This window comes from Camelus ferus, chromosome 21, assembly GCF_009834535.1.
Source record: "Camelus ferus isolate YT-003-E chromosome 21, BCGSAC_Cfer_1.0, whole genome shotgun sequence".
Lineage (NCBI taxonomy): Eukaryota > Metazoa > Chordata > Mammalia > Artiodactyla > Camelidae > Camelus > Camelus ferus.
This window is the reverse complement of record NC_045716.1, coordinates 21,194,334-21,219,056: the sequence shown is the minus strand read 5'-3', so window position 1 is coordinate 21,219,056 and position 24,723 is coordinate 21,194,334. Positions and strand designations below refer to the sequence as shown.

The window sequence follows — 24,723 nt, the reverse complement described above, 5'->3', positions numbered from 1 at the left end:
AAAAAAAGTCCTGAAAACAAAACCCCTACAACAACCTTAAAGTAGGAGAGATTGGTTGGAAGGCTTTTAATCCCTTAATCCCTCTCAGATGGGCCTTGAGACGCTAATGATTTTCCTAATTATTCCCTCCCATTTTCCCATCACCCTGTAAGGACTTTCGAGAGGAGTGAAATTCCGAGCTAGCGGGTGTGGGATGAATGGTGGGCCCACCTCCCCCGAAACCAAGCCCAGAGTCCCGGTGGCTGGAGAGGTGGGGGAAGGGCCAGGAGTGCCCCAGCTGGGGGCTCGGGCTTCCCTGCCCCTGCCACTCGGGTGCAAGGCATACAAGGCGGGCCTGGGACAATGGGGCTGTCGGGGGCTGCCTGAGAGGACCAGGTGTGGGGCTGGGGTCCCTTCGGTGTGAATGGCCCATTATCCTGCCTAGAGGATGAGAGTTGAAGGTCTCTTTGTGTCCCCCAGAAAAGGCCCCTCTGGGTGATAATCACCCTGGGAGGGAGGTGGAGGTGGTGATAAGGGTCTTTAAAGGAGGCCAAGCCTCCTCAGAGAACAGTTGGCCATTCAGGCCTTTGGCCCTTCTCTTGTTTCCACCAGCCTGGGATCCTGTGGCCCATCCATAGGCATCAGGGTGAGGGGTAAGCTAGCAAACATGGCCAAGCTCTGGGCTCGAGCCTCTGCCCCTTCACCATGGCCTGCTAGACTAAGTTTGGGGGTAGGCTTCTGCAGGAAACCACCCCCAGACCCTCTTCCCAATCCCCACCTGGCCTTGGGTATCTGGGGCTTTGCATCACCTCCACCAAGACACTGAGTTTCTAAGAGTAGACCTTCACCCTGCCATGTTGCTCTGCTTTATGAAACACTTGCAGATTTTCATTTCACTCCTACAAACTCCCTGTAGGGTAAGGGCATCAGCCTCATTTTACAGATGACAAAACTGAGGTTCAGAGATGCATGTAAATTTACTCAGCCAGTAGAGGCAAAGCTGAGATTAGGGCCTGATCTTCCAATTCCAGGCACAGGGCCTTTGCACTTGCTCCCTCTGCCTGGAATGCTCACTCCCCAGTGACCATATGGCTGGCTTCCTCATCTCCTCTGGTCTTTGCTCAAACCACATCCTCCAGGAAAGAAGAAGACTAGGCTTTGCTTCAAAATGACATGGAGGGGGGGGTGAAGAGTAGGCGGAGGTGTGGACGAAACAAGATTGGCAATTGTTGAAGCTGGATGATGGGTAGGTGGGGGTTTATTATACTAGTCTGTTTATTTTTTTCATCTATTTAAAATTTGCCACAAGGAAAGGTTGAAAAAAATCTGGCCTTCCTGAAGCACCTTATTTTAAGTTGAATTCACCACTCTGACCCTAGCCCGTATGTCCCCTTTCCTTTTGTTTTTCTCCAGACCATTCATCACTATCTCTACATATTTTGCTTATTTGTTTGGATTCATGTCAGTCTCCCACACTAGATTCATGAGGCCAGAGGTCCTGCGGTCTGTTGGTGCAGGCTGGTGGCCTGGCACACAGAGCAGCGCCTGGTGCTTCGGGGCGCTCGGACCATATTAGGGAAGGTTCAGATGACCCGAGTTTGCAGCTGAAGGCTCTTGGCTTAGCCATCTTGAAGCAGGAGAAAGGGCGGCATATCGGCTTGGGTTTCTGGCATGTGGGGTCCTTCAGCACCTGGAGCCACAGCCGGAGGGTCCTTCCCAGCACCACCCAGCCTGGGCTAAGCCCCTAAGTGTCCCATTATGCACCATTCACTTCTCACTTTGTCGCCCGTTTGCAGCCGCTGTGTCCTTTTGTCAAAAGGGGCCTGGGAGTGTGAGGGGCTATTACCACAAGGCCTCATTATTCCCAGCCAGAGCAATAATGAGGAGTCCCTTCCCCAGGCTAGCACATTTTGCAGGGTCCCTCCCATTTAATAACTATAATAACAGCCACCACTTATGAGCCCCAGCTTCGTGCCCCTGCTGCGCCAAACACTTTACATACATTATCTCATTTAATTCCCCCAACAGCTCTGGCAGTTCACTATTGTTTGTATCCCCATTTTTCAGATAAGAACACCAAGACTGGGTGACCAGAGCTCCTTTATCCTCAGCTCACCCATACGGGGGAGGAAGGGCAGGGATGGACCCAAGTCCCAGATGGGACACTGACGAGCAGAGAGGGGAGTTGGCCCAGGAGAGAGCACACGGCTGATTAGTGGGGCCCATGGCTAGGGCTGCAGCAAGAATCCCATGTGCATGGGCAGAGGAGGGTAAGCGGCAGCTCCCAGAGCTCTCCAGGTGAGAGCAGCCCCTCACAAGGGCAGATGCTGGCTTGGGGAGCTCAGTGACTTGCCCACGTGCATGGGGCCTCTGCCTACAATGCCCGCTGGATAGGAAGGGGTGCTTCTGCTCTGGACTCCCTCCTGATGAAGGGCTCTTGGAGGACCTGGGCAGAGTGTGGGGCGCAATGTCCAGGCCCTGGGAGGAGACAGGAGCAGGGTGGGAGAAGGGGAGGTAGAGAGATGGGGAAATCCCCTGTCTCCTTCCCGGTGAGGGGTCTCAGGGGTTCTCTTCTGCTTTAGCCTTTAGAGTTAAACACTGTCCTTCCCAAGCCTTTAAAAAAGATGCAATAATTAATGTTTTAAATAAAATCAGATTTATTTCTAAGTAATTTCTTCACTTTAAAAGCACAAAACTTTAGAGGCACAAAAGGGTATACTACATATTAAAGTTTCTCTCCTGCATCTGCCTCCACCACCCATTTCTCATCTGAGAGACAACCAGTGTTCTAGTGTTTCCTCCCAGAATCATTCAGGCCGTTTAGTTATAAAAGTAAACAGCTGCCCCCTCACTGGGCCATTCATTTGTTTCCTAAATGCATGCTAAGCACCTTCTCAGCCAGGCTCAAGGTGGCCAGAGATAACCCTCAACTCTCAGGGGATCCAGGGATTGGAGGGGAGAGGACGACCTCTCAGAAGGGCAGAAATAGAGCAGAAGGGATGGCTTTCTAAGCAGAAGGAACAGCATGTGCCAAGGCTTAGTGGTGTGACCCCTGATGTGTGTCCAGTTTCCTAGTGTGCTTTCTGAATATGAGGAAGGAGAGGGGGCAGCACCGCCTAGGTGACACTGGACTCCCACAGTCAGGGGACTTTAGGCTGTAATCTGCATGCTTTTGACCCTCAGCCTGAGGTCTCTCAGAGTCTAGAGAGGGTTTGTCCATCTATCTCTTCTTAGGAAGAATGGGTCTAAAAGGAACCACCCCTGGTCAGTGACCCTTGGTGTTTGCTTAGCCAGGGGGCTGGGCCCAGCTCTGGTCCTGAGAGGGAGACCTCCTTGACCGTGTTGTAAGGGTTAAATCCAATTATAAAATGTTTTGTACAGTGCTTGACACAGAGTACATCCGCAGTTACTGTTGGCTGTTACAATTGTTCCAAGGAGACCCTGACCATCCCCTGTCTCAGTGTCCCCTCTCTGTAGGGACCTAAATATCCTCTTTGCTCATTCCTGGCCCCCAGAATTCTTCTCTAGGCCTCCCAGAACTCCATTATGCTGCCGCCTCCCCCTTGGAGTCTCAGGGTGGGTAGTCGGGGGAGCCTCTCGGGGGGCACGTGACCCTGTGAGCTGAGGTGTTCAAACTGAAGAAAAAGACTGCCCCTCCTGGCCCCTCAACTCCACCTCTTCTTACCCACTCTCCTGTTAAAAAAAAAAAAAAAAAAAAAAAAAAACCACCCCCACTCATTACCAAGCCCCAGCAGCCAGGCCCTGGCTAAAGCCCTGGCTAAAGGCAGCAATTAGATCATTAGCACCAGCCCCAACCCACCTGCTTGGAGTCCCTCAAACGCGTTTTAATTATAATCCCTTAATCTCCCTCAGATGGTGAGGCTGGCTCTAGGGCTTTTGCCTCCATCAGCCCTTCCCTTGCTCTCTTCCCCCAATTAAGGGGTCCTCTCAGGCGAGAGCCCGTCTCCCAGCTAAAGGCCTCCCCACCTGGGAGCAGCCACCTCATGGGCTCTGTCTCCCTCTCTATGGGAAGTGGCCCCAGATGGCAGGCCAGTCGGCCTGACGTTCCCGTGGGTGTGGCTGAACGCCATCGGGTTGTGTGCCTCCGCCTGGGCACAAGCTCGGATGCCTGGGACCATTTATCTCTCTCTTGGTCTCCTCTTGTCCTGCTTTCTCTGTGTCCTCTGGGAAGCACCTCTCCCTGGCCCTTTCACAATGCAGTGACTTCTATTTTCCTGTCAACCCAACCATGCCATCCTGTCTGGGACAGCTGTCTCCCTGGCAATTCCATCCAGGAGCCACCAGCTTCTGTCACAGGTAGTATTGGGGCCAGGGCCCTGACAAGATGTCTCCTGATTCAGCCGTATAGTGACCTCCAGCTGACCTCAGCAGTGTGCTGCCTTGCCCTTTCCCACCTCATGCCACTCAGGGCTCTGGGACCCTCAGCCACATAGGAGCTGGCAGAACATTGGGCGGCCTCTATCCCTGAACTTCAAGCAGAGCAGAGGCAAGGGGAGAGACAAGATGACCCAGCATGTGGCCCTGTCTGAAGTTGAGCCTCGATGAAGCTCTTTCCTGGGAAAGTTCTGTCACTAATTGACTTGCAAATGCCTTGTTTGTCCCCAGATTCATAATTAGTGCTAAGGATTTCTAGGGCCCCATCCTGGAGGGGCCTTTTTTTGGGGGCAGCCTGTTCTTCTCCCCTCTCTGAGGTCGGCCGGGCTGGGGGTGGGCAGAACCGGGCACCGGTGCCCAGCTGCCGTCCAGCGTTCCCACGGCTCTGGTGCCAGCGTGAGAAAGGCGAGGTGTGGGGGGCGCGGGGACCGGGGCTCCCCGCCATCCTTCAGCCGGGACCAGGGCCAAAGTCCTGAGGCTCCAGGAAACGACAGAGCTGGGGAGAGGGCAGTGGCAGCGGGTGGGGGCTGGCTGGCACCCCCAGGAAGGAGAGCCCAGCCGGTGCCTGGGCTGGCATTGGCCGAGCCTCCGGCATGATGAATGGGCCAACAAGGGGCCTCTCTTCCCCCGGCTTCCCCACAAAGGCCTTGGCTACACCACTGGATGTGGGGGGCCGGGGGCCACCGGAGGAAGAGGAGAGGCTATTCTCAAAGACACCCCCACTCCCAGCCTCTGCACTCCCGGGAAGGGGCCCTGGGCTGGGGGCCCAGTACCTTGGGTTCAGGCCCAGCTTGGACGTGGATCCGCTGAGTGAGGAGGGCAATCCTCTCCATCTCTCTGGGCCTCAGTTTCCCTTATTGTATTATCGCCGGCATCCTCCCAGCCCTGATGTCTTCCTCCTGGTTTCTGCCCACTCAGCTATCACCAACAGCCCCACCTCACCTTCGACTGCCAGTTCCCATCCCTCTGCTGGCCCTATCGGGGCTTGAGGGCAGCCAGACCTCCTGTCAGGGTGTTATCAGCACCCTCACCCAGGCACAGCCTCCCAAACCCTGAGGCTTTTCAATTCCTCTCAGGTTAGGAGGAGCTGCTTGCTAGGAAGGAGTAGGAAGGTTCTAAGCTGTGGCTGCCTGCCATGGAGTCAGACAGGCCAGGGCATTGCCATTTGCAAACTGTGTGACCTGGACATGTCAGTCTGTCTGAGCCTCATCTGTGAAAGGCCTCATGGGGTTATCACCAGGAACAATGAGACTGGGAGTGGAAGACACTCCATGTGACACCTGGCACAAAGTGGATTCTCAGTCGAAGTTCTTTTCATTCGTGCCTCCCTCTCAAAGGTTTCTGCCTGTGTTTCTGGGTGATTGAAATGTTCTTTCACAGTCTACCTCCATCTTTTTTGCCTGGTTTATTCAGCAGCCCCTCTCTATTCCCCATTTCATCTCCAGTTTCTGTCCCAGAACTGGCCATTTTCCTTTTGTAAGTCCTTCCTGAAGTCTAACCTTCTACTGCAGGTTGCTCCTCCCCGGGCCTGGCCTCTTCCCAGGCTGCCCTGCAGCTGGGGCCCTGAGGGAAGGGGCGGGGGTGGGCTCTATGGTAACCCTGAGAAGAGAATGCCCTCTTTCCTCATCTGCATACAGACGGTCTCATTTGCATACAGACAGGCTTCATCTGCATATGCTCAGTGGGACTCTGAGAGCACATTCCTAAGTGTCCGCCTGGACCCTCCCATCCCAGTCCTGGCATCCCTGTTGAAGGAGGGGCCTCTCCCCACCCCTTCTGCTCCTGTCTGGGTCTGGGTCTTTCTGTTTCCAAAAGGCAACCCACTCCTCTCCCACCTGCTGTCACCAGCGTCCTGCTTTCCTTTCCTTTGCTCTTTCCTCCCACCTCCTTGTGCCTGCCCCAACTGCTTCACCAGGAGCTTCCCTTCCAAGCCACTAGTGGAGGCAGAGGATTGGTCCCAGTCGGTGGCTGCCTTTTGCTGCCCAGACCCCCCAACACCTAGAGGGTAAGGAAACCATGGAAGGTTGATGCTCAGGCTCCAGAGTCCAAACGAAAACAGCGGGAGGGGGAGGGCAGACCTGGGCAACTTCTTTCATGTGATCCAGACCCTGTCTCCACCTCTCATCCAGGGGCTCACCCCCAGGGCCACAATGGGTCCTTGCAAGACTGAGCAGCGAGAAGGGTCCTGACAGGTCTGAGAACCTCAGAAGTGCTTTCCTGGCCTGGTGAGCCCAGGCTCAGCCTCTTAAATACGACTTTTCAAATGAAGCTGACTTTTCCTGGCTACAACCTTGGCCTCAATTAGCCCTCTTAGACCCTGTCCTTGTTGGGGAACCTTGGGCTCCTTGGCATGTGTTAGAGGAGCCTGAAATTCTCCTAACGGGCCTCCACCATGCTGAGGAACCTGGATATAGCTCTTCCCCCACTCTGGCCTCAGTTTTCTCTGTAAGATGAGAAACTGGGCTAGACCAGGTGGCTCTGAATACATTCCTTCTTCCTAGAAACCATGCCTGGGTGCCTAGCTAGCATTCTGCATGCAACTTAAGCAGATGCAAGGATCCCCTGAGGTTCTTCTTGAGCTTAGGCTAGGACCCCGGGCCTAGAGGAGCTAAAAATGCTGTGGTCAGTGTTTAAATGGAAGGAGGGTGGTGTGTGTAGACATATGTGCTTGGGTGCATTCAGAGTGTTTCAGGGAGGACACAGGTATCAGTGGGTATACTGGGAGAGGAGGTGGGTGACTGAACAGGGGTGGGAAGGAGACACACTTTCTTTTTTGTGCTGTTAGAATTATATCATGTGTATTAAGCATTTTTACTTAGAAAAATTCCAGGATACAAACTACAGTTCTGTGGAGGGATAGTTGATATATGAGAGGAAGGACTTTTAGGGAGTGGTAGGAAGCTTGGACACCCTAGACTCTGCTAACACTTTCCAGCAGGAACTCTTTAGAGAATGAGAGGGGGCCAATCTTTTGAGGAGAATATGTTTAATACAGGTATGTTATGGGGGAAATGAGGTCAAGAGCACAGCTCCTTCTTCTTGTGGTTCCTCTGCTCCCTCAGGTCACCCCAAGTATTGCTGGGAAGTCCTACCTGCTGTCTAACCTGAATCCCTCTTGCTAGGCATATTCATCCCCTTCTCTCTCTATTGAGGGTGGACAGAGAGGAAGCAAAAATGGGTGGCCCTGTGGAGTAGGGGTGCTCTATCTCTGTGGCCTGTCCAAACCCAGGAGGACATTTCTAAGGCGTGGTCCCTTTATGGCCGAGACAGAGGGCCACCCAGTGACCTACTACATAGGTACGATGGGGGAGCCACCCCACCCTCTCCCATTCTCTTTGTCCTTTGGATGATACCTATGGGCCTCCTTGGCTGGGGGTATCAGCCCACTGCTCTGAGTTGGGACTGACCAGATCATGGATGGTCCCAGGAACCTTGGGGTGGCTGAGAGAGGTGGAAGGAGCCAAGGAGATCTTCACTCCCCACCCACCCTCCACAGGTGAGAGTTCTGTCTCAGTGAGGCTTCCCTCTTTGTTGCAATAGTGGCTTCTATGGCATTTGTCTTTTAGAGGGAGACAGGTACTGCCCTCCTCTCATTCAATGCTCCGCTTATCCCTCCCAGAAACATCCACTACCACTAGTGCTGTTGTTCAATATTCAAGAGTCTTTATTAGACATGAGACGGGACTTCCATCTCATAGGAATCTCAACTTAGACGACACAAGAGAAACCAGGATGGTCCCGAATGGACAGCTTGTAGACACGGGAGAAATGGTGAAGCAAAGTCTTATCCCAGATGGCTCCAGGTATAACGGTCTGCCCAGGCTGGAGGCTGAGGCCTCCCCATTTCTATCCTGCTCAAGGGCTTCTTGGAGGAGCTGCTCAACTTGCTAGAGTTTAGCCTCATCTTTCAGTCAATCAGGGCAGCTTCTCAGAGGAGACCCAGGCCAACTGTGTGAAGTAGGTTCTTTTTGGTCTGAAAAGAAAAAATGTCAAGAGTGAAAAAGGTTCTGTTTGAATGGAGACCGTAGCAGGAGGGAGAGAGCAAGTGTCCAGTGGCCAGGAAAGGTGAGAGACTGGGGAGGGCCTCACGAAAAAGGGGGCCACCATGATGGTGGCTAAGTCTAGGCATCTCTTCTAGGTGTTCTACCCAGGGCCACGGCTAGGGGGAGGGGGATGCCCAGGGCAAGAACTCAGATCCCAAGCAGGTGAGAGGCTACGTGGTGGCCCAGGGAACTTGCTTCAGGAAGACAGGGAGCATATTCCCTTGGCCAGGGACCAACCTGGGAGGATTTTGGTGACTTCTATAGATCCCATGGCCTCTTCTCCAATCCTGTCTTCAACCTGCAAGGACTGTTCTAGCATTCTTCAGACTTCACTCCTACTCCTGAGGAGCGCCCCTTCCTCTGCTGATAACATGCAGAGAAGTCCCCCTGCCCATCTGTTCCCCTTTCCTCTCAGTCCCTCCAATTGTGTTTAGAACAAGTCCTGCAGGAAGTCGGCACAGGGGAGGGAGACAGCATATGCTTTGGGATCCATCAAGCCCCATTTGAAGCCCAGCCCAACTTACTAGTCCTATGACTCTGGGCAACTTACATGTCCTTGGGGCTCTGATTCTGCCTTTGTAAAGTGAGGACACCCAATTTTCAGGACTGTTGGAAGAGTAACTGAGATAATGGCTAAGAAGGGGCTTACACAAGCAAGTGGCTGTCAAATCAAGGTCTGTTCCTTCCTCCCTGGGGTAGAGGGAAGCTGTGCCTAGGAAAGAATAAAATCAATAAGAGCTATACAAAAATCAGGTGTTGGAAGCACAGTCGTGGGCACAGCATTCCTTTCCAGAGTTGGGAGCCCCCAAAGGTCACCTCACCCAACTTATCCGTGGGCTTTAAACTCTGAGAAGAGAATTTCAGAAAGAGGAGGGGATCTAAGCCACATCTCTGCGCTGCCCAACTCTGCTCAGATCTGTGTCACCTGTCTCATACCTAGACTTTCCTCAGACTTTCCAAACTTGCCCCCTTCCTTCCTGCTCCACCTCTTCCCCCACCTGCCCTGTCCCCCTAACCCTGCCTTTGCCAGGTCACTAACCTTGACCGGACCATACTACAGAGGGGTGGGGCTGGGAGGTCTGCCTCACCCATCACACTGAAAGTTCCCCAAAGGTAAGGACACAGTCTCCCTCAAACCTGGGCTCCTTGAGGCCTGTGTCCCTGTCTTCCTCTAGCCCTCTTTCTGGCCTGGGCTGGCTCCCAGAGGCCCCAAGTCAGCTGTTCCTCAGTGTCCCTACTAAGTCTGCTAGCCTCTCCCTCCACAGCTCCCTTCCCTCTTCCTTACTGCAGATCTTCAGCCTGTCTAGGAACCCCACTAACCCCAGGCTGGCTGGATTTGGGGGAACAACAGAGGAAGACTGGTGTCGGTCAGGGCCTGGGAAGGGGTGGTAGATGAAGTTCAATGCCGGGCCCTCCCCTGGGTGGGGGAGGAGGAGTCCAGATGGAGCAGTCTCTGCCTGTTACACCCTCCCAGCCCCAGACAGAGTGAGCATCTCCTAGCAACCGTACAGTAGCAGGGGGCTGGGAAGAGGGTGGGGGCTGGGAAAGTGGGGCGGGGAACAATGATATCATAAATTATCCCCAGCCCCTCCCTGCCAGCCCACCCTTCTTCAGTTGAGAATGGCCTCCTTTCTCTCTCCACCTGCTCCTCATTCAAGATTCCCTTGAAAAGCTGGCCCCTGCTCAGTGCCCCTTATAGATGCCCCTCTAGTTCAAGGTGACCATTCTCTGCCTTCTGCTTGAGCTCTAGAGGGAGGGAATTCTCACCGTCCCAGGATCTCTCAGGGGCCTTCTACTGGAACCTCCCAATGGCTGGAGAGGGGAGACTGCCTTCTGACCCACCCTACACCCCTGGAGCCTGGGAGACTATTACTTTCCAAAGGTCTCTGGCTCCTGCCTCTTTCTTTGGGTGGGGATGGGGGCTAGGAAGGGGAATTTCAAAGCATTTTGTGACACTGAGTCCCCCTCTCTAAACAAACGGTTTTAGACTTAGGACCCCCAAGTTTTAAGGGGCACTTGGACCTCTCACTAATATAGCCAAGTTTCAGTTTCCCTATTCCAACAACTGGAGTCCAGGAAGTTCAATAAAGTGACGAAGCCTGGGTGGCAGTTCCTTCCTTACCTCTCGAATTAGCCATATGAAGCCAAGGGTCAAAGAACTGGTACTTCAGTAGTACAGCTCTTGGTTAGACATTGGGAAGGACTTCCCAAGACAGGAATAAGCAAGATCATAGAATTTCCTGGTTAGAGAGAGGAAAAGTCTGTCATAGAAACAGAAAACTGGATGGGAACCTCTTAAATTTTATCTCATTCTTTCTTAGCTATATTAAATAACACATAGGGAGTTACTTAGCAGATCTTTACATATAGTAACTCTTCATTTTGGCTATTTAAAAAATCATATTATTAATATGAATTTTCATTGGACAGATATCAAGAGGAAGGGATGAATCCCTGGAGACCTATCACCCATCCTCCAGGAACCCCATGGGAAAATTCAGATATGAGATAGTGCCCTGAGTACAAGATGGCAGCCAATTGCCATGGCAACAGCAGAAGAAGGAGTCTGGTTGGTTGTGGGGCAGTGCCGGGAAGCCAGCTGGTGCCAGATGGACAAACCGAGCAGAAGGCAGACCCAGCTGGGTGAAGCTCATGCCCCCTGTGCCCAGGGCTCTCCCTCCATATGCCAGCCTCAGTCCTGGTCCTTTCCTCCAGGCCTACAGAATCTATTGCTATCTGTGGGGGATGATGCCAAACCATTCCTCCTCCCACCTCTTGCTTGTACAACAAGGAATGACTGCTTAGAGACAAAAGACCCTCCTGCTCAAAGTCTCCCTGGCCCATGGGCTGAGGGATCTAAATTAGTCTGAATTTAGCTCACTCCTGACAATGCTGAGGAACCATAAAATCAGGGACTTGGAAGTGGCAGGGCTTGGAAGTACCATTTCGTATACATTCAGTGGAGGGTCACATTTGGCTAATGTTCCCTCTGGAGAACACTGAGGTGAGGGAGCAGAGCAGGTTAGGACAACGTGGGGAAACAGAGCCTCCCTCCAGCACTCCCCTCTTTCCGGGATTGCTAAACAGTATTCACACAGGGCCAGCAGGAAGTTCTTCCTGAGAAGGACGAAAGAAGCTGTGGTCATGGAGTCCACTTCACCACCCAGTTGTTAAAAACAAGTGCCTCCCAAACCAGTCTCAGCAAGATGCTTGCCTGCTTGAGACCAGAGACCTCCAGCCAGTCCCCCAAGCCCAGTCACGCTTCCCAGGCAGGCCTTCATCATGTTTTATACCCAGAGTCCCTTCATTCTCCTCCCCAGCAATCCATGCCATCATTTCCAAACTCTACAAGCCTTCCCTGATTGTCCCCACTTTCCTACAGTGGCTCTCAGCATTTAGAATGAACACTGGAAATCTGCACACAGCCTTGCAAAACACTTTCATCCGCACTGACCCATTTGATCCTCAGGATAACCATGGAAGGAAGTTAGGATTCAAAAAGACATTAAGTGACTTGTCTAAGGCCACTCACCTAGTAAGGGAGAGAAGATAGAATTTGTATCTTGACCAGCCTGTCTGATTCCAGAGTCAAAAACCAAAACCTCCTTCTTTTGTTGTTCTTCCCATGGATGGAGCCCTTCTATCAAATCTGTGAGCAACCTGCAAGCTGAGGTGTGTCTGCTGTCATTCTACTGCTTCCAGTGCCCCAGATCCAGACTTTTACTAGCAGGGACAGTGCACACAGGGAGGATTGGAGGTAGGGGAGAAGGTCTTCCCACACTGCTGATTAGCACAAGCGACACAGGCCAGGCAAGGAGAGAAACCTCCCTGGGAGGACAAGCCTGGGTGTGGAGGCTGAGGGAGCTTTGGATTTCTTTTAGGCTCTGGTCAATCTTGTCTTTCCACCCTCCCAGGACAGCCCCTCTCCCTGTGGAGGAGCCCCATGCAACTGCTGGAGGGGACTCTGGCAGTCTCCTAGGCTGGCAAGATGAGAGAGGGTCAGGATAGAGTCAGCCTTCGTCGTCCAGGCGCTGTGGGAGGGCATGTACAGCTGGTGGAGGCAGGCTGGAGAGGCCTGGCACGACCAGAGTTACACCTGGGAAGAAATGGGGAGGGAGCAGGGGCAGGGCCTTGGTGCTTGGGACCTAAGGGGCTTGACTGAGTCCTGGAGAGGAGCCTGTCCTGAGAACAGCTCCACTCACTAGCGAGACCTAGCCAAATCTGGGCTTCTATTTCCTTCCAGGACCTGGTTAAAGCTTGAGGCCACCCCTCACCCTCCCTTTCATCCAACCCCATTCCAGCCCACCCCTAATAGGCCCTGGGAGCTAAGCCCCCTCACCTGACAGGGCCACTTCCACGGCCACTCACAGAGAGGTCTTTGTGTAGAGGCTGGGCTTGGGGGAGGGGTGGTAGGTGGCACCCCGACTTACATTCCACCCCAGTGGCCTCATCATCTCTTCAACTGTCTCTCCAGCTTCTCACTCTCTTTCTTTAGGAAGAATCTTCTCAGAGCCTTGGCCCACCCCTGAATCCCCCCTTACCCCTTCCCTCACTCCCTCCTCCAGGCAGTTTCCAGGACTGAACTTCCCTGTTCTTCACTCCAGTCCCCAGAGGTCCATCTCCTATCCTGACCTCAAGGCACTCGTTGTGCTGGGGACCAAACTTGGCCTTTCCACATGTCTCCCCAGAAAGCTCCCACAAGCCTGCCCTGGGTGTGCAGGTGTGTGTATGCGTGTGTGCGTAGGGCGGGGTGGTGGTGAGGGCGACTCTAGAGGGGGAGAGGCAGAGACCCTTCTTCAGGGGGCTCCCAGTTCTTTCATGTTCCTTCATTTGTTCAGAACCAGCCAAGGGACAGTTAAACATCTGGTTGGTGGTGGGCTCAGTGAGCAGCTAGATTCAGGGTTCCCCCTTCCTCCTGAAAGAGGTTATGTGCTGCCCCTGAGCCATACTCTGCACCTTGCATCTCTGAGGCTGTCAGCTAACTTCTCAGTACACCTATCAAATCCAGGCTCCTTGGTGAAACACATAAGGCCTTTAACACCAGAACTTCTGCTTCCATTTCCCATCTCCTCCCAGCCCAGACTACCCTTGATGGACATTCTAGTTCCCTAACACACCAAGCACTTTCCTACCTCCCTGTCTTCACATATGCTGTCTACTTCCTTAAACTCCTTAGACTGATAACCCCCTGTCCACCTTTTGTCACTTTTATCCCCTTTATCTTTTATCATTTATCTTTTGGTCTTTTGGCCCCCTCTAGGAAACCTTCCTTAACTCCCCTAAGGTGGCCCAGGGCTCCAGCCCCTATGCTCCTACAGCACTTTGCACAGGTCTTTAGGTCAGCAGCCTTCACACTGTCTTGCAATTATTTGTGTCTGCCTCCCTCACTAGATTGCTAGGCCCTCAGTGAAGCTTTGTATTCCACTTTCCTCTTCAGCAAAGCACCTGGCGTACAGTAAGTATCCAATAAGTGCTTGTTGGATGAAATAGCTGACATGGAGGCAGGGGTAAGGGAAAGGAAGGCATGGACATGAGAGGTGCTACAAAGGACGAAGTGATGGGTTCTGATGTGACTGATCCAGATGAGGGGGAAGAAGAGGGAAAACCCAGGATAATTCTCAGGATTTGAACCCAAGGGCCTAGAAGTTTATATGATGCTATTGATAGAGGTAGGAAAGCAGGAACATAGGAAAGGACTTGAAGCACAATGCTGAGTGATGAGCATCTGAATGCCTCCCTATGTCTGGGGAATGGCCAATTCACAAATGTTGGAGGAAGGTTGTTCTTATATGCCACTACAGAATCCAAAAGCACAGGTACTTTTCCAGGATTCCTTGCAGCTAGGGTCTGGTCATGTGGTCCAAGCTTAGCCAATCAGATGCACCACTCCAGTCTCTAATCTAGGAGCTAATGGCAGAACCACAGGTAGTAGTTAGGGTACAAATCTGGAATTTAGAGAAATGAGTGTTTATAATTCCAAATGATGGTTGCAGTGATAAAAGTGAAAGAGTGTGAGTGGAAAGGAAGGAAAAAAGCTGAGAGCAAAACCTTGCGGAAACACTTCAGGCTGGAGAACTGGTCTACCGAGAGGACTGAATGACTAGAACCCTGAATGAGTAATCAGGGATATAAAAGAAGAATCAAAGGCCGAAGGAGAAGACAGGATGGATATCAGCCTGAAATGTTCCACAGAGGTCACCAGACCTGAGCAAAGGCCATTGGGTCTGGTTGAAGAGGCTGTGTGAGTGGCCAGAGGGGGCACAGGTTTCACCAGTTATGAAGATGGAAACCAGACTGATAGGCTGAGGAGAGAAGACTTGGGGCTTCACCTTAAGTACACAGAAGCCCTTCGCTAGCCCCAGAGAAACCCTCAAACAGAGATTATCCTGCCTGCCCACACCTTATCCTCTCCCTCCTCTTGGTGATACTCCCAGTTCTGATTCCTCCAGTATTTTTTTTTAATATTATTCATAATCCTGCAAGTCCTCTGACCTCTGGCACTAATGAGGGGTCTGGAACTAAACCCAGCAAGAGGCCTCCCTACCACTCTAGTTCCTGTGTGAGGTTCACTGTCTTCTGGGGCTGCCATTTCTCTCTCCCTCCTTCCTTCTCTCCCCATCCTCTTTTCCCAATTCCACTGGAAGGAAGACTCAACTATGTTTCTGACTAGCCAGAAAGTTCTTCTCATTGTCTCATCTCCCTCCATGTCCACGAACCAGGGCTGGCTCTCAGCCCACACCTGTCAGAGACGCCATTTTATAGGCGCCGGGTACCTAAGATGGCGGCCTCCCTCTCCTGCTTCCGTTCCCACAGCCTTGCCTCCTACCCCTGCCTCTTTCTTTCTGAAGCCTGAGCCCAACAAGGTAGGAGGCCAGGCTGGGGAGCCAAGGCCAGAGGAAGCAAGACAAAAAAGGACAGAAAAGCCGGCCCCTTGGCATCTCTCTTTGGCATCTGAGTCCAGCTCAGGGAGGGAGGGCAGAAGGGAAGAAAGAGAGTAGTGTGAGTTTTTATTTCTGTTCTCTTCCTGTCACCTCCCCCCAACACACACTTTGATGAAAACAAAATCTCTCCCATTTTCTCTCTTCTCCAGACCCCCCTCCCCTTTTTTCCTGGCTTCTACCATGAGCCTCCTGGAATGCAAATGAGTTGTGTTATGCAAATATATGCAAATCAGGCTTAACGAGCGGAAGGAGGGGGCAGAATTCCTAATGAGTAATGGCGGAGGGTACAGATGGAGTGTGGCAGGAATGACCCCCTCTTCTCCATTCCCACAGCCTGGAGGCTTGCTGGGAGTAGTGGGGTGTCCTTCACATGTGGGAAAGAGTTGAAGGTCAAGGCCCTGTCGCTTCAGTGAAGAAGGCCTAGGATGACCTTGGCTAAAGGTGAGGGACAGGAGAGCTTAGGGGGAGAGAAGGTTAAGTGCAAGGGGCTCACTTGTACAATCTTGCCCAGAGACTTTGGATGCACCAGCCTCCCCGCCTGCATGGTTTCATCTCCTGGTGCTGAAAAGAGGGTGATGCTTATGTATGCCATGGCTTGTGCATCAGAAAGGAGGATTCCCAAGGGAAGGTTCCCAACCAGACCCAGGTTCTTCCCGGGGGTGAGGATGAAAGCTGTCTTTCTTTGTGCTTTGGAAGGTGGGGGTTGGGGTGGTTGCCATGGCAACATAGCATGGAACACCCATCTCCCCAACATCCAGCCCCAGAGGACCTAGAAAGTTGGGGGGGTAATGGATTGACACCCCTGATGCCCCCACCACCTGGCACTGCCAGCCGGAGATGGCGGCATCAAATCCTAGACAGAATGGCCCCTTTGTTTCTAGGCTTGCAGTGCTGGGGGAGCAGGACTGGGCACACAGAAGGGCCTTTCCCAGGCCCCGTTCCAGTTTGCATGACTCTTGCTGGCCTCTAGAGACTCCTTGTGGCCATCCACTGGCCTCTTTGCCCTGGCAGATGGTTGCCCCATTGCCTTTTCTCCCATGGGCTTGTCAGCTACTGCTAGGTATGCCTTCCCCTGTGCTTCTCCCTGAGGCCTCCCCTCCAAATGTCCTCAGACAGACAGAGTAGTCAGTTCCACCCCTTTTGTGACGTGTATGGACACCTCACATGCTCAGACATGCATACTGTCCTTTTTGGCATGGGGGCAACCTGTGAACTCTCCCTACAAGCAATAAGCCTGCTCCCCCCAGCTCAGGCAGGGAGACTCCCGAAGGAGGTATCAGACACGATAAGCAGAGTCAAGCTAGAAAACAAGAGCCTGGGTTTTCACCTTTTCACTAACCAGCTGAGTGACCTTGGTCACACCTCTTCCACTTTCTTGAGATCTGTAAAATGAGGGATATAGAGCTGATGTTATCTAAGGCTCTACCTGATCAAACCCTCTGTATCTTACATGAGCTTAGGTTAAACCCTTCCTGAAATTTAACTCTCATCCTTCCTACTGCTGGAGCAGGCCCTCTCATTCAGACTCCCCAACGAGGACAATTTCCTGGAGACAGAATGACAAATGTCCTCAGCCTTTTCTTCTCCCTGAGACTCCACAGATGCCTGAAAACAACTCCCAAAGATTAAAAATTCCAGCGTCTTTGATATCTGACTGTGCAGACAGGAGGACCCTCTCTTAACCCTCCCAAAGGGGGTCAGCGCAGTCACCTCACTCACCGCCCGGGAGCTGTCCATGGTGCTGGATACGACTCTGGCGCCCGTGTGGAGGAAAGAGAGCAGGAGGGTGGTGCAGCACCCACCCGCACCCAGGTGAGGGGCTAAAGGGAAGAGAAGAAGCAGAAACATTTGGAAAGAGTAAGGAAAGGGGCAGATATATTTCTGAAGAAAGTTCCTCCTCTTTGAAGATCTCCAAATTGCCAACACTACTTTGGAGGAGGAACAGATCAAGAGTCAATGAAACTCTGAACCTCACACTCCTTCATTCCTAATCACTTAAGTGTCCAGGATTAGCTCAGTCTTCATCTGGATCCTACTTGGAAATCAACAGGGAGATGGAGTTCCTGCCTTTGGGGTAGAGCTCAGGCTGAGAGAGCTGACAAGTTACAGACCTCTAAATTCCATCCTAAATTCTAAGGTTCCTACAAGGAATTTAGCAATAAAAATGAGGAAGATAGACAATGTGCCTGATAGTGTTTAGCTGTTAGGAGCTTGGGGGGAAAGGTAGGGTAGGAAAGGGCGTGTGTGTGCCTGCATGTACATGCACAGGTGTATGTGTGTGTGTGTGTGTGTTCCCCAGGCAAAGAGATGAGTCTATATCGGTGGGTCTTAACCCTAGCTGCACATCAGACATGCTAAGGGAGCTTTTAAATGATAGTGATGCCTAGGCCTCATTCTCAGATTCTCTGGTTTCATTGGTCTGGGCTGGACCCAAACATCAGTATTTTTTTTTTTAAAGCTTCCTAGATGATTTTGGTGCATAACCAAGTTGAGAATCACTGGCATGGAAGAAAACAGATAAGAAAAATTTCAGAGGTTAAGCCTGATCAGCTGGAGGAAAAGGCAAAGCTAGGGTCCCTGAAGAAGGTAATGAACAGGAAAGAGAAGGACAAGCATATAACTCCCCCTCTCCTAGGAGTTCCCGATGGCCCCAAGCCTGGTTTGGAGACTGACTCAGGTGTTGGGCTTGTCTCTTCTGAGCTGTAGAAGCTCAAACCACCCCAAGGCAATGAGGTGAACTGTCCCCCTACCCCATCCTTTGTGCAGGAACAGGGAATGGGTGCAATGACCCTGAGGGCGTGCTGTTCCCCTTCACCCAGAAGGTCCCCAGGGAGGCAGTTGTGGAAGGTAAACAGCAACAATGGTCTCTTTCAGTGTCCAGATTCCAACCCTTCAGTCCAATTAGCAGACACAGCAAACAGCAATTCAGCTGCCTTCAGCCGCTGTCATAACAAACTCAGAGCAGTCTTAATGGGAGGATTAGGGCAGGAAGAGGGGGGTGTCACTCTGAGCCCTGGGAGAGCCTGGGTGGCAAGAAAGGGTTCCCCTTTTCTCTCACCTCTGTCCCATTTAAATATGTACCCACCAAACCTTACCTCCTATAACTCTGTCCCTCATTCTCCTCAAAGCTCTAAGAATGTTTTTATAGTTTTGTCTACTCTTTCCTTTCAGTGATTTTAAAGCATTAACCTAAACTCATTTACCTCCTACACAAGTTGGCATGGATGAAGCAGGGTGTGCCAACTATAACTACTCAAGATCTCTGAGGTCCCAATAGCAAAGGAAAGGAGGAGGAAAGGTCATATGTCCCCAGAACATCAGGGTGGAAAGGAGGTGAAGAAATAATTATCAGTATTTCAAATCCCAAACCTTGGGAAGTGCAGACTTTAAGGACTTCCAGATGTAGAAGAATGTACAGGAGTCTGTGCTTTCCAGTGAGTTATCAATCTTGGGGGAGTTGGGGGTTTGGAGGGTGGGGCGAGGGGCTGGGAGGCAAGAGGACAGAAAACATCACTCCTTAAAGTCATTCAGTGATGATGAAAAGTCTGTGTGCTGATAGGCAGATCCCTGTTTGGTTCGTTAATTATACACACTACCTAACTTGCCCTTTAATAAACTCTTTTTAGTAACTCTAGAATTAATAGAACAAACTTGGAATTATTATTATGCGTGCTGTATCTATCGACGTAAGTCAGTTTACTAACCATAAGTACTCTTATCAATATATGGTAACATCCATTAAGGAGAAAAAACACAATGGTCATTCTACACATGGAGTCCAGCCTCTTCCCTTAACAGGCTTCTCGAGGTCTATTCCTCCTCTCCCCTCACTTCAGACACTGCTTCCTTAGGTCCCAAGAGTCCCTTTTCAACTGCAAAGCTGGGAAATGAGGAACTTCCTCAAGTTTAAATGTTTTGAGATCCTCAGTCAAGAATATGGCTAAGCGCTGTCCTTTTTGCATTCTGAGATCAATCATATGCTTTCAGTCATTCCAAACTGTAATCTTTAACTCTTCTGCAATCTAAGAATTACTCTTTACCTGTGGGTATCATAATATGAGATCTTTTATACAGAATCCTGTATATGTACAAGATTGTATACATATCCTGTATAGTTACATATCTTGTATATGTAACAATCTTGAGGATATAAATTTTTATCTCCATTATACAAATATCGGAGCTGAGGCTCAGAGATCTGCGCAGCTGGTAAATGATGGCACCTAATCATAGACCTTGGCTCAGTCACATTTGCTCTTTCTCTTCCATCCCTAGGCTTGCTGATTGTGACGACTCCTGATGATGGCTGTAAGGACCTTTCAACAAGATGCTTTTATGCCTAGAATTGGGAAAAATTTGTCCCGAGGTGAGAATGTGAGTGAAAATGCAAAACTTGAGACAAATATTAACAAGAAAATTGCCATTGAACTCCTGGACTCAGAATCCAATAGGAGGGTAAAGGGATAAAGAGTCAAGGGGAGAAATGAGTAAAGAAACCAGCTTAGAATTTATTTTTCAGTAGGAATAGGTAGATGTTGCAAGATCTGAAGAACAGAACTAAAAATTCTTGGACACAGACAGAAGCGTGATGGTGCAAAAGAGAAATTTTCCTATCTGGTAGTTGGTGAGGCCCTTCTGAGCCTCTTTCAACCCAGCCTTCATGCACCCTCATTCCATCAGTTCTCCTGTTGGGTTTACCTGGAGGAGGTGCTACTTGGTACAAAGGTTGGGGGAGGCAGAAGGCAGGAGTTAGTGGTGTTACTGTGATGTCTGCATTTGGTAAAGTCCCCCAAATCCCAGAATGTCTCTTTCTCTAGTGAATTTATATCTATACAAAGTCAGGCATCTATAACCTCACAACTGAGCTTCCTACCCACCATGGATCACACACATCCAGTCTCATACCAGGTCACACACCATTCAGTTTCTCACCCTCATAAGCAGACATACACAGCTCACAAACACTGTCACCCATAATTCTCCTGACAAGCCCATCCACACACCCACACATCATATGTACACATAAGGCAGACACAAATCCTCACCCCCACACTCCTCCTGGCTTCTATTCCCCCTTTTCACTGAGGTGTTTGTTTTGTAGGATGTGAACCCTCAACCCACCAGTTCCCACAGGCCCTCTATTCTCCTTTGGAGATCCTATGGTCAAATGTGTTAATGGATATAACAATAATAATATAAACCCGTTGTGTGGTTAATAATATAGGTTCTAAGTCTCATGTGAATGAGCCTCAGCAGATCCCAAATACACATTTCCAGCCAGCTACATGAAAAAAAAATTTTAAGTCTATGTTTCCGGGTGTTTTCCTCCTCTGATCCCAACTCCCCAGCCCATGTTCTTCTTGCATCTCTTGGCAGGCTTTCCCTCTCCCCCAAGGCACTGATTCCCTCCCTTCTCAGCTCACCCTCTCTAGTCCTTCCCTCAAGCAAGTGTAGAGAAGTAGAAAATGCATTGGATTTGAAACCACTGAATGACATTAGCAAGTCTGTAGATCCTTATCTGTAAAATGGGGTTAATAACAGCTACCTCACAGTGCTGGAGGATCAAAGAAAGGCATGTAAGCAGAGTGCTATTAACAGGAAATGCGGTGTGGTGTTAGGGATTATTAGTGCCTGCCCCAAGCCCGCTCCCTTTCTCCTTAATCCTGTCTCCAGCTCCCCCTCTCCAAAAAAGCCAGATTCCAAATGGCTGAGAGAGCAACAAGGCCGTTAATCTCTCTTTCCTCCAAACCTCTAGAGGAAGAAGACATATGTACTCTTGGATCTCTGAAGCCCAACTGTTTTAGTTTGGATTCCCCAATATTTCTCACATAATACATAATTGAATCATAATCCTATAGCTATAAAGTCAGTTCCTGGGAGGAAATTTTAAATTTACACAGGAAACAGGAGTCAGTACAAGGTTATTTGTCCAGTTCTCCTGCCCTCTTTTGATTCCTTACTTCCCTGCCCTGTGTTCTGGAATTCAATTCGGGGTGGGGTAGGGTGGGGGTCTGATGGGGGGAGTTGTTGGGATGAGGAGAGGTAATAAATGCAGAGGGGGCTACTTCTAGCTTTGCTACATTTACTTGTATTCTATCAAGTGACTAGACCATCCTCCTTTTAACTGCACCTAAATACTCTTTTGCTTAAAATATTTAGGTCAGGCCAGATAAATGGATTCTTTTAGGAAAGGCCCTGATTAATCTCTCTAATTCTTTGCTTTCTCTGGGCAGCATAAATACCAAGCTACAAATTCCTTTGTGTTTGAGCTCCTTGAGGCCTTTTGCTCTTGGAGATGACTTCCAAGAGAGGATAGGATGGGAAGGTAGGGTGTCCTGAAAGGCCCCAACTCAACCCCTTTGGCCAGTGGAGACAGAGCTTCATGAGAAGCTTTTCAAGACATCAGATTTGGGTCCTGAGTGGGAAGGAGGAAAGAATATGAAAACAAGAAAGCTGAGAAATATTTGGCACTCTGTTGCCCCAGAACCCGGGCTGGACAACCCCAGCCACCCTGTCCTCTTTTTGAGCAACTCCCCCTACCCTCAACCCAGTACTTCCAGCCTACTTCCACTTATCTCCACTTTGCCATTCTCTGCTCCCTACCAAGCTGAATAGACCTATATGGCTTCAGGGAGCCGATCAAAGCAAAAACTAGCGGTCTCAGGTGATCTCCCTCAAACTCTCCCGCCCCAGCAATAGCTGTGAATAGCCTGCAGAAAGCTGTTCACTAGCGCCCACGGGAGAAGCCTCGGCCAGGAATCCCAGGCACTGTCCCGAATAACCATGCAAGAGACTTCAACAGATCCCTCCTGTGGAGCAGCTTTCCTGGCAGTGACCCAGTCTGCAGACTGCCAGAAAAGGCCCCATCCCGAGAGGTAACCACAATGCCCCTGTCTTGCCACCCGCTAACTTGGCGGGGGAGGATACTGAACCTGGCTAATGCGAAATGGGAAGGCGACTCCTACCTGCGCGAACCGGAGTTGGAGGGTGGAAAGTCGCCCCGACTGGTGCGGTCTTGAGGCCCGCGGGCCGCCGGGTCCTCTTCTCGCCTGCCATGGCCCGTGGGTCCTGGCAGCTCTAGCCCTTCGCTTTCGCCTCCCCCGCCCGCCGGTGCGGCCAGTTTTCCTGGGGCCCCTCTGCGCAGTGTATGGGGTTATTTTTACTTTCGGTTATCTAGCTTTATGAAGACTCCACACCACTCATACAGCTAGATAACCAAAGATAACAACCAACCCCGCCTCCTGGCTGCCGCCGCCGCCTCTTCCACGCAGCCTCTCGGCTGCCGCTGCCGACGCCTGCACCGCCGCAGCCTCTCGGTTGCCCGCCGGTGGGGGCTGGGGAGAGGGTACACGGGTAGAGGTGGGGGATGAAGAGAGAAACAGAGTCCAAGACAGGAAAAGACTCAGAGACATTGAGATACAGACACGATAGAGACAGAAAAAGGCGTGGAAAAGACGCGAGGGCCGATGGTGTCCAAAGTCCGGGAATACCCCCGACCCCAAAACCTTGTGACGCCCGGTTTCCAGCCCCCCATTCGAGACAGAAGCAGGAGTTTCTCTGGTCCCTGGGAGGAGAGACTCACGGGCTTTTCGTGCCACCCGGGAAGACCGCAGGGACCAAGGCGGAGGCCTCCCAAACCTCACGGGGTCTCCATTTGCCCTCCTTTGGAAGATCCGGGGCGCATCCGATAGCCTGAGCCTTAGCTTTCAGCGGAGCCAGAGCCTCCACGTTGGGGTCGCAGTGGGGAGGCGCGGAACTAGCCCCACCACACACCTCCCAACTCGCAAGGACGGTGGAAGCGAAGCGGAGCTCGTGCAGGGGAAAGGGCTGGATCTAAGCTGCTGACCAAAAAGGGGAGAGGGCAGCGAAATCCTAGGGGTAAAACCCCGGAGGCATCCCAGTAGGAAACAGGGAAATCCCGGCAACCCAAAGAGAGAGGGAAGCGGGTGGGGGGTGGGGTGGGAGGCGACCCAGAGACTCCCCTAAGAGAGCCTCTCAAGGAGAGAAGAAAAGGGTAAAGACCCCACCCGAGAAGGGTTCCGAGAGAGCACCCAAGAAATGGGGTTAGAGGGAGGAAAGCGGAGGGCGGGCCGGAAGGTGAACCGAGTCCCAGGCCCCACAGGAGCCCCCAGAGAAATGGCATTGTACAAAGAGGTCCTGAAATCACCCAGGGCTGTGAAAATGGTCGGGGGTCCGAAACGAGAGGTGCCCTAGAGGTTGGTGGGGGTTCCGATCAGGAAAGGGTATCGTCAAGGAGGTCCCAGGAGCCTCGAGGAGGGTGTAGGGCTCGGCTGGCTCCTCGTGGCGGAGGCGCCAGCACGCTGGATTCCGAGGCGCTAGCCCACCTCGTGCCCTGAGCCGGCCAGGCCACTTACATCGAGCCTAGTGTGCCCATCTGTGCTCTCCCGCGCGGTCCTCCCGGCATGTTCCCGCCCACGGAGCGCCATGGCCCTGAGTCCGAGGTGCCAGGGCTCAGCGGGCGCCGGGGTGGAGGCGCCCGCCGGGATCGCGGCCTCCGCCGAGCCAAGGCGAGCAGGGCAAAGCGGGCCTCACCTCCCTAGCTCTCCGCTCTGCCTCTGCTGCTGCTCTGGCCCGGGCGCGCTCCGGCTCCGGACTTTTCATTCATCCTTTCACGCTCCCTCCCCAGGTCAGCCTCTGATTGGCTCCGCCGAGTCTGACGTCACCGCCTCGTTCCCCCGCCAGTCCCGCCCCTCCCCCTTCCTGGTTGAGCCGGAGAGCGCAATTGGGGCGCCCTTCCCCCCGGAGAATGGTGAGTGGGGAGTAACTACTATGTCTGTGTACTGATCCCCAGCCTTTTGCTGCCTCACGCATCCCGGAGACTCGCCTGCCATCTCCTATCCACTGCCATTTGTGATTCTGATCTCCAACCTCACTCTTTTTGTAGGTTCTACATTTTCCATTTTGGCGCTAGGTATGTTGCACCAGGTCCAAGGCTCAAAGATGGGAAATGAGATAGGGTTAAATATCCTCAAAAAGAACTAGATGACTGGAGACTCTACTTCTACCTGTCTTCTCTCATCAGGATATTTTTTGTGCTTCTCGGGTTCTGATCCCTCCCAGACTGTTACCTTAATCTTTTAAGATGGGCGGGAACCTCCCTTGTTGGTTTGCAACCAAAACAGCGAGGGAAACATTCTGGAAGTTTGGGGCTTCTACTGGGAGACAAGGGGTCTGAGCGAGGCTAGGCCTCCTTTTTCACTGAGCAGAAACGGTAATATCTTTTGAACTTGTTCGCAGCTCCAACGTTTCAGGTGGGGGAAGCTGGAGGATCCCAGCTAGCCACCCCTTCCCCCGCCCTCGCTAGCACTTTCTCTTCCTTCCCCCACCTCGTGAGCCTCCAACCT

General features: G+C 51.8%; 1 protein-coding gene across 9 annotated transcripts in view; it reads right to left on the bottom strand.

The window, feature by feature from the left end:
- Positions 1–8,015: 8,015 nt before the first annotated feature.
- C21H1orf61 (chromosome 21 C1orf61 homolog) overlaps positions 8,016–24,723 on the bottom strand; it is a 42,891-nt gene continuing 26,183 nt past the window's right edge. For 2 of the 9 annotated variants that reach the window (XR_004313976.1, XR_004313977.1), the window contains 4 exons: positions 17,078–17,178; positions 10,540–10,657; positions 9,067–9,129; positions 8,016–8,347 (listed from right to left, as the gene is read on the bottom strand). Coding sequence is in view for 1 of the 9 variants with exons in the window: in XM_032464036.1 (XP_032319927.1) it covers positions 8,286–8,347; positions 9,067–9,129; positions 17,078–17,178 (226 nt within the window). In the remaining 8 variants the exon portion in view is untranslated. Of the gene's footprint in view, positions 8,348–9,066; positions 9,130–10,539; positions 10,658–17,068; positions 17,179–22,323; positions 24,016–24,723 lie in introns of those variants that run through there. The other 7 variants (XR_004313980.1, XR_004313984.1, XR_004313983.1 and 4 more) reach the window with 6 other exon arrangements.